The sequence below is a fragment of the Leptonychotes weddellii genome, chromosome 7, assembly GCF_054177405.1.
Source record: "Leptonychotes weddellii isolate Sample4059 chromosome 7, ASM5417740v2, whole genome shotgun sequence".
In the NCBI taxonomy this organism is placed as follows: domain Eukaryota; kingdom Metazoa; phylum Chordata; class Mammalia; order Carnivora; family Phocidae; genus Leptonychotes; species Leptonychotes weddellii.
The window spans coordinates 104,659,587-104,680,213 of NC_138375.1; the positions used below are offsets into that span (position 1 = coordinate 104,659,587).

The following is a 20,627-nucleotide window of genomic DNA, read 5'->3' on the forward strand; positions in this document are numbered from 1 at the left end:
TTCCCTTGCCTTTGGAGATGTGTCTAACAAGAAGTTGCTGAGGCCGAGGTCACAGAGGTACTTGCATAGTTTCTGTGTCTTTCTTTACACTGCAAAAATCTGTGGGGGTATGGGTCATGTTCATTTTGTTTATCACAGAATGCTCAACTTTTAGCAAAGGTACTGCAATCAGTATTGAATTAAAAAATATATATATATAGGGGCGCCTGGGTGGCTCAGTCGGTTAAGCGTCTGCCTTCGGCTCAGGTCATGATCCCAGGGTCCTGGGATCGAGCCCCGCATCGGGCTCCCTGCTCCGCGGGAAGCCTGCTTCTCCCTCTCCCACTCCCCCTGCTTGTGTTCCCTCTCTCGCTGTGTATCTCTCTGTCAAATAAATAAATAAAATCTTTAAAAAATATATATATATATATATATAATAGAACATGATAAATGGCCGATAACTATTACTATGATTATAAGTCATGTTAGTCACATTAGCTGTTATTATTATTTGATCAGGAAATAAATTCTCATTTGATAAAGATACACACCTAGCTAATAGCAGAGCAAAGAAAAAAAAATGCTCAAAATGAAGCAGAGGTAATTAATAGAATGGAGGAGTATCAGATAATTTTGATTTAGTTGCTTCTCCCAGGGAAAAATTTAATACAATAGAAGATACTGATATTTCTTGATACACATCTTATATACGTAAACAAAATCTGTGTTCCTTGGTGATGCTAACAACCTGTGAGCACCCCTGCTGTCGTTAACCTACTTAAAGCCTGAGAGCTTTTCAACTGGATCCTTCCTAAAATTAAAAAAAAAATGCAGCAAATTAATTTTACTGATTTATCTGTTTGTATCACCTAACTCAAATATAGAGACAAGAAATAATATGATTTTTATTTTGCACCTCCTGACCCCCCAACACCTAGTAAAGAGGAATGCATTGCTTTCTCAGGTTAGAACAAACATATCCTAGGAACTATCTTGGGCCCCTAATCTCATCTTTAGGAATGGAACTTCTCTGACCTCAATCACTTCAGATCCCAACTGCTGTTTCCAGTGGAAATTTGTTACTAGCTTTCAAAATTTTAAATATCATATAGTTCTTGGCACTGCACTTCCACTTCTAAGACTTTTGTGAAGCGATACAGAAATGAATGCAAATAAATGGATACTTACTGTAGTACTCTTTATAATAAGAAAAAAGTTACTAAAAATAATTTGTTTGCATAAATGAAAGTTTAAATGAAGTATGAATCATTCGTACATGCTTGTTTTTATTTATTTATATTCCATGTGCCAATCATCTTTTAGTGGGCATTAATTCTCAATTAGGATATGAAAGGATTCAGGGGTGTGAGGAAAAGGTCATGGTCAGGAATGCAGAATGCGCCCTCAATATCGGGCCCTCTTCAGTGGTACTTGTATAGCTGCTCATGTTTGAGTTCCTTGTATGAAAGGAAGTAGTTGAAAAACTCGTAAGCTGCCAACACCATAGAAATCCCAGGGACACTTCCTTTCTTCACATTAACATACTTTAAAAAAAATTTTTTTTATTATGTTATGTTAGTCACCATACAGTATATCATTAGTTTTTGATGTAGTGTTCCACGATTCATTGTTTGCATATAACACCCAGTGCTCCATGCAATACATGCCCTCCTTAATACCCATCACCAGGCTCACCCATCCCCCCAACCCCTCTCCCCTCTAAAACCCTCAGTTTGTTTCTCAGTGTCTGGTCTCTCATGGTTCTTCTCCCCCTCCGATTTCCCTCCCTTCATTTTTCCCTTCCTTCTCCTGATGTCCTCCATGCTATTCCTTATGTTCCACAAATAAGTGAAACCATATGATAATTGATTTTCTCTGCTTGACTTATTTCACTTAGCATAATCTCCTCCAGTCCCATCCATGTTGATGCAAAAGCTGGGTATTCATCCTTTCTGATAGCTGAGTAACATTCCACATTAACATGCTAAATGAAACATCAGTATTAACCCCTTTGAAACATTCCAGCAATGCCTTTAGGAGTAAAATCCCACATCAGTATCCAGCTTGGCAGCTCTCCTATTTTGACGTCGATGAGCTTCTTCTCCTTCACTGGTATGACTGACACCATCTTGGAGTCCTAGGTGTCCATATACACTTTTTTAAATGAGCAGAAAATATTTTGAAAAATCACATACAGTTGTTAGTGGTTTCCTCTACTTTGTGAGATTTATGGAGTAAAGAAATTAAAGTTACATATGTAATTATACAGAGTTACATATCATTATGGTTATATATAACTTGCACTAATTATATATAATATCTATTTCTACATTCTCCTTATCTTCACAATATTTTTTCTTTCTTTTTCTTTTTTTCTTTCTATTTTTTAAAAAAATATTTATTTGAGAGAGAGCAACGAGACAGCGGGGAGGGGGGCTGAGGGAGAGAGAGAAAGAGGATCTCAAGCAGACTCCCATTGAGCGCAGAGCCTGACACGGGGCTCGATCCCATGACCCTGAGATCATGACCTGAGCCTAAATCAAGAGTCAGATGCTTAACAGACTGAGCCACCCAGGCGCCGCCCCTTCATAATAGTTTTCAATTATACTTTTTATTTTGAAATAATCATAGAGTCACATGAAGTTGTAAGAAATAGCACAGAGAGATCCAGCATATTCTCTACTGAGTTTCCCCTAATGACAGCATCTTGGAAAACTATACTACAATATCAAAACCAGTATTTTGATACTGATACAGACAAGAAACCATACTCTGGTCTTTCCCATTTCCCATCTCCTATCTCCTGCCTAAGCCTCCCACGGTCAGAATGCAGCCCAAAGTTCAGCTGACATGGGAACCTGAGGGCTCAGCATCACAGAGCAGAGCAGGGAAAAGGTGGGGAGTGGCTCTGAGGGCAAATGGTTCCAAGACTGGTACAAGCTCAGGCCTGAAGGCAGATCAGGGCAGATATTCTTGGTAGGAAGAAACTAGGTTTTTCATGAAGGCATAAAAGTGTTAGCAGGAAAGAGATTTAGTGATTTTCTCAGTGTGAATGGGGCTAGAGCACATTTCAAGAAAGGAATATTCCAAGAAAGAAAAGGAAGGAAGGAAGGGAGGAAAAAGATTGATTAGACTAGACATGCAAACAAAGGCCAGGTCATGAAGGGCTTTGTAGCCATCCTAAGGAACTTGACATCTATAGGTGATTGTATATCCCCAGAATTATGGTCTTGGAAAGATAATTCTGGCATCATCATAGATGGTGGCATGGAGAAAAGGAAAGGATAGTTCAGAACCTAGTAGCCAAAGGATGATGCATTGAAGACCTAACTTGGTGGCAGGGTCTGTGACCTATGGAGCGGCCATAGTATAACCACAAACTTAATAGAACCTTGCACTCTGGTGGTGTAGACGCCAAGTCAGTGAAAGACCCTAGTCTTGTCAGATAATACTTTGAAAACTCTTTTTTTATATTTATATTTAAATTTAAATTTTTATATTTTTATATTTTAAATTTTAAATTTTTATATTTAAAAAATTCTTTAGAAGTGAGGGAATAGGAGCTTGAGGGGTATAGAAACACTGTCAAAGAGCAGTTGAAGAAAATGATGATGTTTAACTTAGAGTCAAGCAGAGGGGAAGACATAATTATGTCTTCCTGAAAATGCCAGTTCTCTTGATAACAAGAGGCTCTCTGGAGTTTATGACCCAAGAGAAAAATTATCTAGTGGGCCCTTCTGAATAGAGCCCCTAGAAATAAACACAGGACAAAATGAAATCTATTCATTGCTTTATTCACTCTTTTCAGGGGTCACTACACCTTAGGATGAAATGAGTTCCAGCCCCAGAGGAGAGCACCACTCCCCTTCCCCTCCACCGCTGCTTTGTGCTGACATCACACCAAATGCGACAGCGCCTCCTGAAAGGCAGAAGGACAAGAATAAAAATAAAGTGGCTTACATGTGCTTAGCATGTTTCCAAATATAGTCACCAACCTATTTAGCCACCATTTTACTGATGTGGAAATGGAGGCCCAGAGTGGTTAAGTCCCGACTAGAATCACTAAGCTGAGAAATGCAAAGTCACAATCATAACATAGATCTCTTTCATTCAAAAATCCCTTCTAGAAATGTAGATGCTGCACCTTCCTTGAGATTCCTGGGCATGCAAACTTTGTATGAGTACATCCAGGGAAATACATGTCCACAGGTGAGAACAGGGTGAGTGGGAGTATGGGGGGGGCGTTCAGGTGACTAAGCTCTCCCCATTGACAAATTAGTCCACAACCTATAGTTACCAGCAGTTTCTTCACTGCCTCAGAGGCCTCTGGTCCCAGCTCATTCACACACTTTTTTAGCCCTTCCACAAGGTGCTCAACAGAAATGCCCAGAGTGTTCAGAAGAAGCTTTAATGGATCCATAAAGGGGAGAATGTTGTCCACAGGTAAAGGTAAGGCTTTGTTGACAGCATCTGGCAAACTGTTGATAAGGAAGGTGGTAGCTGCAGAGCAAAAAGGAAACTGAGTGAAATAGGCACATCTGACTCCTGTCCACGACTGCACTACTTTCCACTATGTCCATCAATAACTCTGTTCCAGTCTCACTTGATTTCCCATGAAAACTTTTGCCTCAGGGCCTTTGCCTCTGCTGTTCTGTCTCCTCAGAACTTTCTTTCTCCAGTTAGCTACATGTCTCTCCTCAAATGTTACCTCCTCAGAAAGGTACCTAAAATAGCATCATTTATTATCCTCTAACTTCCTTTATTTTTTCTTACCATTACGTAAAATAGTAAAACTCACTTATTTATTTTGTGCCTTCAACCTCTCACTAATATGCAGACTCCATGAGAACAAGGAATTTATGTTTTATTCACTACTGTACCTCATGCCTAGAATACTAGACTCTGGCATTTAGTAAGCATTCAGTAAAAACTGGTGGTTCACTGAACAGGAATGTACTTTGCATGTGGCTATCTCCACAATCCATGGCTTTCAGGCCAAAAAGTAGATTCCATAATGAACCTTCACTTGGGGACATGCATGAACCCAATCAACCACAGCCCAGGAAACCGCCCCCAACCAATTCAACCCAATGCTACAAACATAACTGAACACCAACTCTGTAGTGGTTAGTGCAGATACATAGATGAATAAGACGAGGATATTCTATTCAGAGAACTTACACAGTCTGGTGGACAATAAAGATCTGTACATGCCACAGTGTGGCATGTGCTGTGCTAACATTGTGGATAAAGCTCTATGGAAACATAAGAGAAGGGATGACTAATTCTAATGTGGTAGAGTGTTGGAGCAATCTTCCCAGAGAGATGTTGCTGGAGCTGTGTCTTGAGGCAGAATCCAGGGTCACAAGGTAAAGTAGGGGAGGTGCATTTTAAAAAGGAACAAAATTAACAAGGGCACTGAAACGTGAGGATGAAAGTGTGCACACTGCCTGTTGTACCTTCCAGAGCAGCTGGAGTGCAGAATTCCAGTGAGGTATGCTGAGGTGGGGAAGAAGGTAAGGCAGCAAAACCCAGGTGAGGTCAGATTTTTCAGAGCCTAGAATGCCATATTAATGCATTTGAGACTTTGTTCCCTAAGGGCAATGGGGAGGTAATCAAGACTCTTTTATGGAACAATTGCGTTTTGTATCTTTGGCTTTAGAAAGAGAACTTTCACATAGAAGATGAATAGAGGGAAAGTGTAGAGAATGAGAAAAATACATACAATATACATTTTTACAAAACACATGTGCAAATATGTAAACACACACGTACATGAGAACACACATAAGAACACACATCTTCCTAGTAAGACCCTGCCATAGTTCATTTTCCTTTGGAATCCTTTTCATTCCCCATTCAAATCATACAAGTGGAGCCTATGCATCTATCTTCCCTTCATCTTCTACCACCTATTTTCCCTCCCAAATCCTCCCTCACAGGAGGGATATTTATTTCCTTCCACCCATCTTTCTGTTGCCACCTCCGCCAGTAGATATTTGACGCTAGTTACTAAAGACAACAAAATAGCTAAAGCTGGTGAAGTTACAAATTGGTCCAAAATTTCAGTAAAAAGCACAAACCAGAGTTGCCAGTGTGGGAGTGGACAGCACCTAGTTTCTCAGGATTAGTCTCCCTACTTATTTTAAAGGTTCTGGTGGCTGTCTTCTCTGCATATACTTATACACTTCCAGGGGAAGACTTTCAAGGCTTTCTGTTCTTTGAATGAACAGTGGCTATCCCAATGCATTTTGTAGATGCATCCAAATATACTTTCCTGTAGTTAAAATGACTCCCTTCAAAAAGAATGGATCAAGAATCCAACTTCTATACCCCACCTAGAAATTGAACTGTTCGCCCCTCAGTTCTCCCACAGAGCTCTGGCTGTGTATGTCTCTATGCATTAGTCTAGCATCATAGTGACTTCTGTCTGAAGAAGCCTTATCTCCCCTATCAGATTACAAGAACCTTGTAAACAATTTCTGTGTCTGATTCATATCTAAATCTTCCAATGCTTATCCAAGTACCCAAAAGGTTGTAGCCATTCAGCAACTATCCATTGACTGTGTGAATGATAAATGTAGCTATGTCTCAGGAGAAACAACCTGGCAACTGATTACAGATAGAAAGAATGACTCCATATAGTTTCAAAAGAAAGAAGTTACCAAGTGAGATTTTGACTCAAGATTAATAAAGAAAAGAAAAACTATGGTGACCAATGTTCAAGAGTGTTGACCTCTAGTGTGAGTTGGCTAACTTCTTATGTAGGATTCACTACGGATAGTACTTCTATTGGGTTAGAGCTTGGTAGGCTGGGGCTGGGGTGGGGGTGAGGTTGCTGCATCTGAAATCCCTTCTGACCTTTCCATTCTGTGGTTCTAAAATTCCCTCCACCATATTCCCCTGGAAGCCTAGGCTTACTGATTACATTCCTATCACAGAAAGTAGAGATACGTGTTCAGGCTACTTACCAGAGTAACTGCAAATGCTGACAGTCACCAGCAGAAACAGAGTTACTAGCTTCATGACAGGGTTTCTGTGATATTTACTTGGAGTTTAAAATTGAACTGCAAAATGCAGTGAATCCACTGAGCTAGTGGCCCCACTTATGGTAGTAGGTGTGAAGGCTGCTTTCTGCACAGGCACATATTTATATCCCAGGAATGACCTAATGTCAGTCCCTACCACTTGACTCACCCCAGAGAAGAGCAGGAAGATCATGTTTCCTCACTAAACAAATTGGAGGTTTTTCCACTTTCCCTCATGTTCCCACAAGAAACAAAGCCCTAACTTGAAGCATTCTCAAGGTCCTCTCATAAAAGCCCTTCCTTGCCCAGAGATGCCAGTGGAAACAGAGAGCTCTAAGAGTCCTTGTCTTGAAAGAATCTTGAAAAGAAGGGGAAGCTTTATATTGGGATTAAAAAGAGCAAATGTTGTTTTCCTCCAGCTTTCTCTTCATCTAAAGTTTGCAGAACCACATTACCTGATAAGCGACCTAGTCGTGGAAGCAATCGGGAGGTCCCATCAGCTGTAGTATATACAGACTCAGCTTCATTGCATTTAGTACCGTATTTCTCTAGAATTTACCTCCACCCACCCCAACCCCACTCACACATCTGCCATGGCAAGACCTCTTATTTTTTCTAGTATCTCCCAGTTAATTTGAGAATCCCTCGGGTGTGCCTTCTCTGTTCTCATATAGAATAATAGGCTATATGACCTAAAACTCAAAATGCCTTTGTAAAAAACTAGGATTCCATATTTACTCTTGGTGTGATCTTGGAGTAAACTTTTTAAATCTCTAGTATGGGTTTCCTCATCTAAAATGTGGGTGTGTGACCCTAAGGGGAAAAATTTTTTTGTTGTTGCAAGACCTTGTCTACATAAATAATTTAGGTCACCAAAACATGCATTTCAGAACCATTCTGGCAATCCAATCCCACACAGTCACACAAAAGAAACACCGTACCAGCCACAGGAGCAATCTGCTTGCAAGGCTGCCCCCTCTGGAGCCAGGACTCAACCAAGGAGCTCCAGGACATCCCTACTTGTAAGCATGAGCCCTGCAATTCCTTGAGACATCTGGTGTCTCCCATGCAAGAAAAGGGAAAGAAAGAACCCTGAAGGAGGACAAGAGGATTCAGGGTCCAGGTAGGTGCCAGGCCCAGGTCAAATAGCACTGCTGGCCTCAGCCATCGCCACCATGCAGGAGGGACACAGAACATTCTGAGGAAGCCATGCCAAGGCATGAGCCCCTTACGGTGCACGGCAAGGAGTTGGGGCTCTGCTTGAGGGTGTGGTACTGTCAGGAAAATTTAGTAAAATTATGGAAACAGAAAATGTAACTGTACCAAAACAAGATTAATACTTATTATGTGTCACCTGTTATTTATTCTTGTAATACAAGGTACTGCGTTGTAACTGCCATTCCTTTATTTTTATGCTACTTTATAAGCTGCAAGAAGGAGATGATTTACCACCATGCTAATGCTCTCCTTCCACTTCTGCTGGCTGTCTCTGCCAGAGACTGCTTCCATTTCTCCTGGGTATTAACACCTAGCCAGGCATATTGATCTGCCAAAATGTTCAAAGGGCCAAGGTTGTGTGGGAAAGTGGTGGTAAGTTGATGCCAACCTTTATTTTTATGTTGAGGGGCTCCTGGCTGGCTCAATGGGTTGAGCATGCAACTCTTGATCTTGGGGTTGTTAGTTCAAGCCCCTTGTTGGGCATAGAGCCTACTTAAAACAAAAAGCTAAAAAAATAAATAAAAATTTTTATGTTGTGACCTCTTTATGGGATACTAACCAACACTGCCCTCATCTGCACTTGTCATTTCCCAGTTGCTTTTCAGATCCTTTCCCTGCACATCCCCTCCTCTGCTCTGTCCTAGAGGAAGCTGAGTTTTCCAGACTATGGTTTCCTGGCGTCCTTGCCCCTGTGTCTGGTTAGGTTCAGCAGACGGAGGGCACTAGTAGAAGACTCAAAGGGAAAAATGGGAGAGTCCAGGCTATTTCTCCCTTTGTCACTGAGACCAGTGACTCCATCTTCTCTATGGCTCCAGCTCCTTCCAAAAAGGCCCTGTGTCTGTGGTCCCACCCAAGCCAGGCCAACCCATTATTGTTCCAGCTTCTTCAGCATGGCCCCAGCTCCTGGTCCCAGCTCCTCACTCTCTGACTCCTGGCCAAAGAGCAGTAGCAGTTTCCAGCATTTTCTAATATCTGGATTGACTCAGCTCCCTATTTCTTGCTCTAATTGCATTTCTAGCACCTTATAAATTAACCTCCAAGTTAAATTCCTCCTATTTGCTCACCTGGTATGGTTTTGATTTTCTGGCTGGAATCTGACTAATAAAGCATTCTAAAATATTGTAGAGTTTTTGTTAAAAACAGATCTTTCAGTTTTAAACAGAGGTGTCTTCCTCACAAGTGATAAGTTATATGTCCACGGGGGGCAGGGCCAAGACTCCTCCAAGAGAAATACAGCGTTATACACACAAAAATGCTTCTCTCTTCCAACCTTGGAGGTGTCTGGTACTCTCTTGAGCTTGTCTGCTGGCCCGACCAGCATGAGTTCTTCTCCAGGAAGACCTGTGTGCTAGATTCTGATATGCCTATCAAATAACCTACCAGACATGCAGTGTTGGCTGAAACCTAGTAGCAGACACAGCTTAGACTGAAGGCTGGAACCTGCTCCATGCAAAACACACACACACACATTCAGCAACACAAACAAATACCCACATTCTTACACATGCATGAACAGTCACATGTGCCTATGCACACATACACACATAACCATCAAGGACTACTGTTTTCACTCACTTGTTCAACAAATGTTTATCGATCATCCTCTGTGTGTCAGGAACTAAAATTGGAGCAGTAAGCCAGACAAGCAAATTTCTTGCCTTCCTGGATGTGACAGTGTAATGGGATAAAGGGAGAATGAACAGGTAAGCAAAGAAAAGAACAAGCGGTAGGTAAGTGGTAAGAAGCAAACAGGGTGTTGTGATAGGGAACAAGGGGACTGGGAGTATAGTCAGACTTGAAAAGAAACTTGGACTTGGCTACTTCCGTGATTCATGAGTTCAGAGCTACTGCATTCATCAGGTCTTTTTATTCCATATTTTTGATGCTTTGAGATGGTGGGGCCTTGCTGACCTTAGAGGTACAGCCTTTCCCAGGGTTAGCTAATTCCTAGAGATAGCAAATAATTTACTTGGGAGTGCCCCTTTCATATGCAAACCAACTAACCTAGAGCCCATATGCCAACCACCTCCTTTATGGAACTCATACTCTGAGCCACTATACCCCTACCCTAATCACCCAGGGCCAGGTACCAGACAACTAGAGACAGCCCCTACATCCCAGAACCAACAGAGATTATTCAAACTAGCCAATCCTAAACCTGCTTACCCTGACTCATCCATCCCTTCCAAAAGAAGCAGTAAAGGCTCATGCCCACTTCACCCACAACACACACACCCCACCCCATCACCCTTCTGACAGATCTCATTCTTCCCTTGTGCTCCTACCCCCTGTGATGTGGCAAGGGGAATCTGTGAATGTAACAAACTGTCTTTCCAATGGCAGTCATCTCCTGATCTGTTGGCCTGAAAAATAATAAAACCTATATTTTAGAAGAGGAATCAAGTCTTTTCTTATGCCTTTGTGATGCTAATGTTACTGTCTTTCTTGCAGTGTAATTATTCAATTAATGTTTTCTCTGCCAGTACTAATTTGTAAACATCCTGAGGGGCTTTATTTTGTTCACATTTGTATCCTAACACAGAGGCTTACGCACTTGATAATATTATTGGGAACTGCTAATCAATGCCAGGCAGTACACTTTGCATATAGTATCTACTTCATCCTCACAAAACCCCTGACCCTAAGAGCTTTTATCCCACTTTACAAATGAGAAGTCTGAAGCCAGAAGCAATGAATTAATTGCCAAGATTACTTAGATAATAAATAATGCAACCTGAATTTAAGTCCTTCCTCTTCTGATTTGTATTTCTTTACTTTTAAACACTTAATATGCATTTCCAGTAAGCATTGGTAAAATGAATTAATTCATTAAGATAAATAAAATGAAAAAGGAGTAAGTGCCAGTGTTTCTAAGTTAATTTGGGATGTGCTTTTTGAATGAATTTTTTGTGTGGAGATTAAATTTATAATCAGGAATGGAAATTCCATTAGTCATTCAACAATGATTTACTGAGCATGTTTAGTATTTCTGGCTCTGTGGTAGATATTAGGAATACAGCAGGAGCAAAAACAGGAATGACTCTTGCCTCATTTTAATTATATCAAAGAAAACTGTTAGAAGCAAGTCAGTAAGTCTTTTTTTTTTTCCTCTGTAAGAGGAAGTTATAAGGAAGGCAACTGAATGGCAATGCAAGACACTGATCAGGAAAAAGAAAAGAATCAGCCTGAGATTTCATTTAACACGCTTCCTTCTAGCTGCAGAGGAGACTGTCATTGGGAAGTTATGCTGGAAATGTCAGACTAGAGCTTGTTATTTTCTTTCTTCTACTTGCGACGATAGGATGGTCAAACGTACCCTAAACTGAAGGCCACATAAGAGGGGGAAATAGTCTTAAAATTTGTCTTTAAAAACACAACCACTCTTAGGGACGCCTGGGTGGCTCAGTCAGTTAAGTGTCTGCCTTTGGCTCAGGTCATGATCTTGGGGTCCTGGGATCGAGCTCTGTGCTAGGCTCCTTGCTTGGTGGGGAGTCTGCTTCTCCCTCTGCCCCTCCCCCCTGCTCGTGCTCTCTCTTTCTCTCTCAAATAAATAAATAAAATCTTTAAAAAGCACACACATACACAACCACATAAAATGTAATCAAATGTCACAGCCCAGTATGTCAACCTCGTAAAGATTGGAGAAAAGCAAAAAATCTGTTCCTGGCTCCCTTCCATATTGATTGAATCAGATTCAGTGAAAATCAGTCAGTCCCTTGTCATTTGAGGCTAACTTTTAGCTCCTTTCTAGGCACTGCAGGGAACCCCAAATGGAATGTGAGCTCAGGATGATGAAACACAGGAAGTAATGGGTAAACCAAGACCAACTTGAAGCAAAATGCAGGGAGCATCAGAAGGGGAGAGAAGTAATGGGTCCAGGGGTTGATTTTTCAATGGAGACTTCATGAATTTAAGTGGTTCTTAAATTCAAAGATATGAATAAACAAAGAAGATAAGAAATAAAACTATAATTTGCAATGTTTTATTTTAGAAAGCAACAAAGACAATTAGATGGGCCAAAAAGAATGAAGTGTGTGGACAGTGTCTCTTTTACCTTTCCACACCTAGCACTGTTCATTCACAGTGCCTGACCAAGGCAGATTTCAAACAAAAGTTTAGTTTGCAATCAAACAATGAGTTGGGTCATGAGTTCGATGAGAAGGTATGGCTAGAAAAGACTAAATGCTGATTGCCTGAATGAGACTAGCACTTGATCCAGCAAGACTTTTTTTTTTTTCTTTCGAAATATAATTGACATATGACATATATTAACTTCATGTGTACAACATAATGATTCAGTATTTGTATATACTGCAAAATGATCAGCACAATTAAGTGTAGTTAACATCCATCACCATACAGTGATAGAATTTTTTTCTTGTGATGAAAACTTGTAAGATTTATTCTCTTAGCAAATTTAAATATGCAATAGAATATTATTACTATAGCAGCCATGCTGTACATGACATGTGCATGCCTTACTTTATAGCTGGAAGTTTGTACCTGTTGACTCTTCACCCATGTTGCCCACCCTCATCCCACACCTCTGGCAACCACCAATCTGTCAATCTGTTCTCTGTATCAATGAGCTTGGTTTTGTTTCTTTTTTTAAAAAGATTGCATATAGAATTGGGATCATACAGAATTTGTCTTTCTCTGTCTGGGTTACTTCATTTAGCCTAATGCCCTCAATCTGTCTATGTCCTGCAAATGGCAGGATTTCCTTCTTTTTATGGCTGAATAATATTCCATTCTATCTACACACCATATTTTCTTTATCCATTCATCTCCTGATGGGCACTTAGGTTGTTTTCAAATTTTGGTTATTGTAAATAATGCCGCTATGAACATGGGGGTATATACATCTTTTTGAGTTAGTGCCTTCATTTTCCTTGGATAAATACCCATAAGTGGAATTGCTGGATCATATGGTGGTTCTATTTTCAATTTTTTAAGGAAGCTTCGTACTGTTTTACATAGTGGCTGCACCAATTTACATTCCCACCAACAGTTCTCCAGGGTGGGTGCCCTTCTCTCCACATTCTCACCAATACTTGTTATTTCTCATCTTTTTGATAGTAGCCAGGTGTGAGGTGGTATGTCTTTGTGGTTTGGATTTGCATTTCTCTTATGATTAATGATGTTGAGCATCTTTTCATGTACTTGTTGGCCATCTGTATGTCTTCTTTGGATAAATGTCTAATCAAATCCTCTGCCCATTTTTTAATTGGATTGTTTGGGGGGTGTTTTTGGTATCACGTTGAATGAGTTCTTTATATATTTTTGATATTAACCATTTATCAGATAAATGATTTGTAAATATCTTCTCTCATTCAGTAGGCTTCCCCTTCTTTTTGTTGTTGGTTTCCTTTGCTGTACAAAAAGCTTTTCATTTGATGCAGTCCCACTTGTTTATTTTTGCTTTTGTTGCTTATCTGGCAAGACTTGATCAATAGTAGAAATATGGATTCTTATGCAGAGGGAAATCTGGTCATAAGAGTTAATAAGCAGATTAGTGGAAAGGGAGGCAGAAAGATCTCTTAGTGACCAGGAGGACTCTGGGCTCAGATGACCACATACTCCCAATCTATGGCCCACTCCCACATTCATAGTTAATGTCACTCTCTTTTTAGAGGACCAGGAGAGCATCTGCTACACTTTACTTCCAGCAAAAATGTCAAGCCCTCACAGAAGATAGCTCTTCAATGTCCAGCATGCATTTCCACACCATGATCTTATCCTAAATCTTGCCTTCCAAAAAAAAGTCTTGCCTTTCAACTGCTCTTTATAGAAGAATGACTTCACCATGGTACCCTGGCAACCTTGCAGAGATCCACTCAGGCAAAGGGTCAAACTGTAGCTTATGGGAGTCTTGGGAACACCTGTGATTCTCTTAGAACCTGAACCGGAGAGGAGGGGGCCTGCTGGAGCTACTGTGAGGTCATCTCCCACTCACCCTTCCATCTCTCCTGGAAGGCTGTCTTAAGACATTCCTCATCACCTCCCAGGTTCTGTGAGGTCTAAGGCTTCCTGTTCTATACCACTCAGAAAAGAGCTGCAGAATACAAAACCAAAACCTCTTTGCTATAGTCTAGAACAGACACTCAAGCAAGAGGATACCTCACAAATCATGAGGTAGTCATCCAACCCCTTCTTGTCTGGTGTCATCCTTTTTGCTGTATGGGACAAAGAGGACAGGGAGCTGACACTTTTGGTTTATCCTTCTCTTTGCTCTCTATGTAAGTGACAAACTGCCTGATCTAAAAGCGGTTCTTGTCTCTTTAGCAGTTGAATCAATCAGGCTTAGCCTTGGGCCACCTGGGTGGCTCAGTGGGTTAAGTGTCTGACTTTTGATCTCAGCTTAGGTCTTGATCTCAGGCTTGTGAGCTCAAGCCCTGCATCAGGCTCTACTTAAAACAAAACAGGCTTAGCCTTGCCTTGTCTTAAATGTGTGTGCTTGACACCCTTCCAAAACACAGCCAAATAGCATGTACACCGTGTGGGTGCGACTTGGAGAGGAACAGGAAAATTTCACGGTACACTGCCAAGTTTAGGTCCTCAGCATCTCAGCTATAAATCATTTCCTCCTTTCCAAGTTATTATTGATTAAACTATGACTCTATTGACCAGCAGTACAGTTTGAAGTGGCATTTTTACTAAGGTGTGTGGGCCCCTGGCAAGTCTCATACAAATGTGCACAATAGATTATGTTTTCTCAACAGTGTCTCCACCTTCTCCAAATCTTTCCAGCCTTGCAACTGCTCTTTTGTTCCTTGAATGCCCTTATTCTTCCTTTAGTGATTAAAAGCACAGGTCCTGGGGCTAGTTGTTTTTGGATTCCTGTCCTAGCTCCTCCATTGAGGAAGTTATGTTATCTCTCTAGGGGTCAGTTTTATCAACTTAGGAAATGAAGCCAACAAAATGAGTTCCTTATGGGATTGTTAAAAAGAGTAATAAGTTAACGCATACAAAATGCTTATAAAAATTAGTACTTCAGAATGGGCACTCAATATATGTTAGATATTGCTATTAACATCACCACCACCACCATCATCCTCACCACCTCTCCATGTCTTAGTTTTCCAGCCTCTTAACCATAACCTCAAACACAGCAGCCACCATGACCAACAACTTCATGAACAATACTCATGTATTTAATTTTGAGTGATGTTTAGAAGATTTACAATCTTCTTTAAAGAATTCCATATTTCTTTAGATTGCTACAAAGAATAGAAGGGGGAGGAGAATAGATAATCACTGTATCTTGTAAACAAATGAGGGAGGTTTTTTTGGTATATGGTTTTGAATTTGAGACAATTTCAGACTTGCAGAAAAGATCTGAGTACAGTAAAAAAAATTTTTTTTCAGAACCATTTGAGAGTAAACTGTTGACCTGATGCTCTCTCACTTACAAATATTAGTGCATACAAGCAAAGACATTCTCCAACATGACCATAATCAGGAATTTAACATTTATACCTTGCCACCATCTAAGAGTTAGATCCAATTCAAATTTCATCAGTTGTCTGAGTAATGTCCCTTACAGTGAAGGATCTGGTTCAGAATCACGCGTTACACTCAGCTGTCAGGTCTTTCAGTCATCTTCAGTCTGGAAGACCTCTCAGTCTCTCCTTGATTTTCATGACCTTGACATTTTTGAAGATTACAGGTCAGCTTTTTTGTAGAATGTTGCTCAGCTGGGTTTATCTGATATTTCCTCGTGGCTAGGTTCAGGTTATGGAAGAAGCCACACTGTGTTCCCAGTGGATTCTATTTAAGTTGGCACATGGCTTGTCCCCTTACTGATTTATGTTGTTCATCTCGATCACTTGATTAAGGTGAAATCTGCCAGACTTCTCCAGGATACTTTCTTCCTGTTGTAATTAACAAGTATTTTGTGGGAAGTTACTCCGAAACTATGTAAATACCCCATTCCTAATCAAATTTTCAATTTATCATTTAAATATCAAAATGGAATCATGGTTTCCTACTTTGTTAAATGGATTATGATCCATTACTCTAAAGTTTTACTCGAGCTCCAAATTTTGAGCCTCTTCGAGCTGGCCTCTTTGCCTTTGGGTGTGTCCCCAACATTCCTTGTGCACAGCCTTGCTTTCTGGCACTACCAGGTATTTCAGGTTTATGGATCAAAATTCTCTGCCCCCAGCCCTGAATAAATACCTTCTCCAAGGAGTGACCCTTAGTACTTAGTATAAGAGTAATCTTGGGGGATCATCCATGTACTAGGTTGCTCATTTCAACTGGGGTGTCCAAGGTCTGATCTTATCCTGTATTCATGCCTCAGTTCACTAGCTCCATCCACTTGTATTGATGATGAAATAGAAAGAACAGTTGACAGGGGTCAGAGAAGTTTAATCAAGCCCAATTTCCTTCATTTAATTCCTGTAGCAAATCATTTCACCTTTCTGACTCTCAGCTTATTCATCTATAAAGAAGGGTCACTAATGCCTACCATATTAGGGCTGTGTGGATTAACTTAGGTGGTATATGTTCAGTCCCTTGGTTTACAGTTGGCATTACAATAATGAAAATCATCATTCTCATTCCATCAAATCTAGAAAAAAAAAATCAGGCCTCATTCCTTGGTTGGCAGAAGAGGGAACTGAGAAATAAGACATAAGTTCAATGGTCTTTTCTTTTTAACTCAACATGAGCAAAAAGTGTTCAGGTCTCAGAAATCATTTAAAACTCCACAGGTTATGAAAACACAGATGTAAAAATCTACGAGAATTATCTATGAATGTGGTATCAAAATCAAAGAAGAAAAAAGTTCATTATCGGTTATTATTCACAGGCAACCTATTTAGATCTGAATTCAACACTTTGAAGCCATTTGCAAAATCCTATCAGTTATTTCAGACAGCATAACAAATTACTCCAAAACTTGGCTTGAACCAACCCCAGTTTATTATTTCTCGTGATTCTTGAAAATGACTGTATTCTTCTTCTGCTTCATGGATGTTTACTGGGGCACTGGGATGGTGGATATACAAAATACTGGCATTTATGGTTGGCTTTGGCTAGGAGCTCAGTAGAGACTGTCCACAAGAAGTCTTGGTTGTCTGTAAGTTCAAGAAAGTACATTCCAAGATATGAAAACTGAAACTGTAGATGTCTTAATGTCTTAGCCTCAACAGATATACAATATCTCTTATGCTATATTCTGTGTTTACAGTCAAGCCATAGGACCAGTCCAGATCTGAGGGGAAAGGAAACAGACTCTTTGGTGAAAGTTATTGCAAAAACGACATGGCCATATTTAATCCACTACAAACCTATATTAAGAAGGTTGTCCAAGGCTTTCAAAGGATCATATGAGAGACAGTTAATGAATATGGTAACATCAGCCTTGAGATAAGATGAATCAAGGAGACCTTAAGATATTATTCAAATACTTGGAGGGCTATCTTAATGAAAGAAGACTAGATTAGGATATAGAACAGGATTTGAGAGTTTTTTTTGAAATGTGATGAGAAATTACAGGAATGTACAGTTTAGTATTTCAGTACTGAAACCAACAAACAGTGGTTGGCTGAGGTAGTGTAGAAATGTTCTTATAATAGAAGAGAAGATGGATTAGATCATCTTTAATACCTTTTCCAATTCTATGATCACAGATTCTAACAGCTTCCTTAACCTGAGGCTTAATTCAAGAAGAAACTATTTTAGAATTGGTGAAGCTTTTCATCTGCCATTTCTTGGACTCTATCACAAGCAGAATTCCTCAGCATGGTAAATGTTGATGCACAAATTATTTTTTTCTCTGGGTCCCATTTTTTTTTTTTAAGATTTTGGCTATGAGATAAATGAGACTATAATAATTTAAGTCAAAAGCAAAGCTACTTGATGCTCAAAACCAATTTAAATACTTAAAATATTTCTCTTTTGAAATATTTAAAATAGCTCGCACTGTCTCACCAATACTTTAAAGAGTGACACTTTCACAGGTCCTGAGAGCCGGGCCTTCAGGTTGACCAGCTGAATTAGATAATGTGTGATGTTTCTCTGCTCTAGAAGTCCCATAACTGTACTTTTTTTTTTTTTTTAAGATTTTATTTATTTATTTGCCAGAGAGAGAGAGAGAGGACAAGCAGGGAGAGCGGCAGGCAAAGGGAGAAGCAGACTCCCCACTGAGCAAGGACCCCAATGTGGGACTCAATCCCAGGACCCTGGGATCATGACTTGAGCCGAAGGCAGATGCTTAACCGACTGAGCCACCCAGGCATCCCTGTACATTTTATTTCTCCCAGGGCAGAATAAAAGGAAAAACTATGGGAAACCATGGGGTTTGTGAAATTTGAAAGGAATCATTTTAAAAATGGCTCACTGGTGCCCTCTTCTGGCCAGTTCAGAGATGGAGCTACAGTTTGTCTAGAAAACAAAACAAAGCAAAGCAACAGACAATAGGTTAGTGAATATCTTTGTGCTAGGCACCCTGTTAGGGGAAAATAAGGAATTGCAAAGTTTAAAAAAAGGGAAGGGAGGGCTTATCGTTTCTGGTTTTTTTTCTACTTCTCAGATGATAAGCCAGCTAAAAGAAACACTATCTCAAATGTAGGAGAAGGTGTGGAAACTATTACAATGGATTTGGGGGCGTGTGTGTGTGTATCTGGGGGAGGGGTTGTACATGGAGTGATGGCAGAGTAATCAAACTGACCAATAAACCTGGAAGCCTTGGAAGCCTCTAATCCTCAGAGATTTTTACAGCATCCCTAAATATTTAGGAGTGTAGAGGGAGACGTTCAAGATTTGTCATGCCAGAACCTTGATAAACAAACAGACTTTCTGCTGAACACAGGCTGCATTAATATTCAATCCTCTGCATTTCTTAGCATGGATGCCAAATCCAGGACTTCCAAGACATTATCATCAACTTAGCAGAAAGCATTTAGAAGGGACAGAGCTGATTCAGGTTCCAATGTAAGGACCCTGTGAGTTGCTGTTCTGTCCTAACACGTAAAAAGCTGAAGAGACTGAAAAATCAACAATTCTTCTTGGATCCGTAAGACAAACTGCTGCTGCAAGATTGGAGAGACAGCCAGGCAATTACTGGGAATCATGGCTTACCAGAGAAGAGGCTCATCAGTGGAAACTGTCATGTAACCAGTACTGGGGTAGGAAACCCTGAACTGTAATTGATGAATTGCTGGAAGCTCAATGTGGACAAGTCTGAGAGTTAAAAACTCAAGGGGACTCCACAGTATTGTAAGATTTACCTCCAGGAGCTTGACAGGATTCCCACAGTATATACAGAAAAACCCCTTGGGCTTCCAGCAGAGGAAAGGGGAAAAGGGACCATTTTATTTATTTATTTATTTATTTTAAGATTTTATTTATTTATTTGACAGAACAAGCAGGGGGAGTGGCAGGCAGAGGGAGAGGGAGAAGCGGGCTCCCCACAGAGCAAGGGAAGCCCAGTGCGGACTTGATCCCAGGACCCTGGGATCATGACCTTAGCCGAAGGCAGTCGCTTAACCAACTAAGCCACCCAGGTGCCTGAAAAAGGACCATTTTAAAATATGCCAGAGCAATCTGTTCTTAAAAAGGCATGCCCTTCAGGGAAACTATTTAACCAGAGCCTAACCAACTGGGGTATTATCAGAGCCTAACTGATGTGGGGAAGAGAAATACCCAGCTACAGGCCATTTAGCCATCCCGTCCCATCTAAGTGGGGAGAACAAAAACCAAGAAACATTTGTGAAGTTCACAGTCCAGAGGCATAGGCTCACTAGGACTGAGACCTAATCATAGGGCAGAGAACACTTTCCCTCCCTGACTCCTCACCACCCACATTACTGAAGGCCAATTTACAACAGTCCCTTTTACCTAGTACATCATATCTGGGTATCAAAAAAAAAAAATTATAAGGCAGCCAAAGGCAAAAAACACAATGGGAAGAGATGGAGCAAGCATCGGAACCAGACATGGAAGTGATGTTGGAATTATTAGACCAGGAATTTAAAACAAGTATGATTAATATGCTCAGAGCTCTAATAGATAAAGCAGACAGCATGCAAGAAGGGCAATATAAGCAGAGAGGTGGAACTCCTAAGAAAGAACCAAAAAGAAATACGAGAGATAAAAAAAACCCCACTATAACAAAAATGAAGAATGCTTTTGATAGGCTTATGAGTAGACTGCCCATGGCTTAGGATAGACACTCTGAACTAATGGATATAGTAATACAATCCCTGAAAACTGAAAAGAAAGAGAATGAAGACTGAAAAACAACACAGAATATCCCAGGTATAGCATGCATGTAATGGGAATACCAGAAGGAGAAGAAAGAGGAAGGAACAGAAGAAATATTTGAAACAATGACTAAGAATGTCCCCAAATTAATGTCAGACACCAAACCATGGATCCAGAATGCTCAGAGGA

The 20,627-nt window shown here is 40.4% G+C and overlaps 2 protein-coding genes across 2 annotated transcripts; both read right to left on the minus strand.

Moving 5' to 3' along the window:
* Nucleotides 1–1,400: 1,400 nt before the first annotated feature.
* LOC102748048 (ATP synthase F(0) complex subunit f, mitochondrial-like) lies at nucleotides 1,401–2,131 on the minus strand. Its single transcript, XM_006732623.2, has 2 exons — nucleotides 1,987–2,131; nucleotides 1,401–1,429 (listed from the first exon to the last, which is right to left on the minus strand). The coding sequence occupies exons 1-2, from the start codon at nucleotides 2,105–2,107 to the stop codon at nucleotides 1,401–1,403; spliced, it is 150 nt and encodes a 49-aa protein (XP_006732686.1). The 5' UTR covers nucleotides 2,108–2,131.
* A 1,626-nt stretch (nucleotides 2,132–3,757) lies between these two features.
* SCGB3A2 (secretoglobin family 3A member 2) lies at nucleotides 3,758–7,085 on the minus strand. Its single transcript, XM_006732622.3, has 3 exons — nucleotides 6,951–7,085; nucleotides 4,277–4,479; nucleotides 3,758–3,898 (listed from the first exon to the last, which is right to left on the minus strand). The coding sequence occupies exons 1-3, from the start codon at nucleotides 7,003–7,005 to the stop codon at nucleotides 3,875–3,877; spliced, it is 282 nt and encodes a 93-aa protein (XP_006732685.2). The 5' UTR covers nucleotides 7,006–7,085; the 3' UTR covers nucleotides 3,758–3,874.
* Nucleotides 7,086–20,627: the final 13,542 nt, after the last annotated feature.

Bases quoted from the DNA above. Each gene is read 5' to 3' on its own strand.
- LOC102748048 (XM_006732623.2), bottom strand. From the start codon at position 2,107: ATGGTGTCAGTCATACCAGTGAAGGAGAAGAAGCTCATCGACGTCAAA. The intron at 1,430-1,986 runs GTTAATACTGAT...ACAAGGAACTCA, and splicing joins TGCTGGAATGTTTCAAAGGG to AACATGAGCAGCTATACAAG.
- SCGB3A2 (XM_006732622.3), bottom strand. From the start codon at position 7,005: ATGAAGCTAGTAACTCTGTTTCTGCTGGTGACTGTCAGCATTTGCAGT. The intron at 4,480-6,950 runs GTAAGTAGCCTG...TTTGCTCTGCAG, and splicing joins CAGCATTTGCAGTTACTCTG to CTACCACCTTCCTTATCAAC. The intron at 3,899-4,276 runs GTAACTATAGGT...TCTGCCTTTCAG, and splicing joins AGGCAGTGAAGAAACTGCTG to GAGGCGCTGTCGCATTTGGT.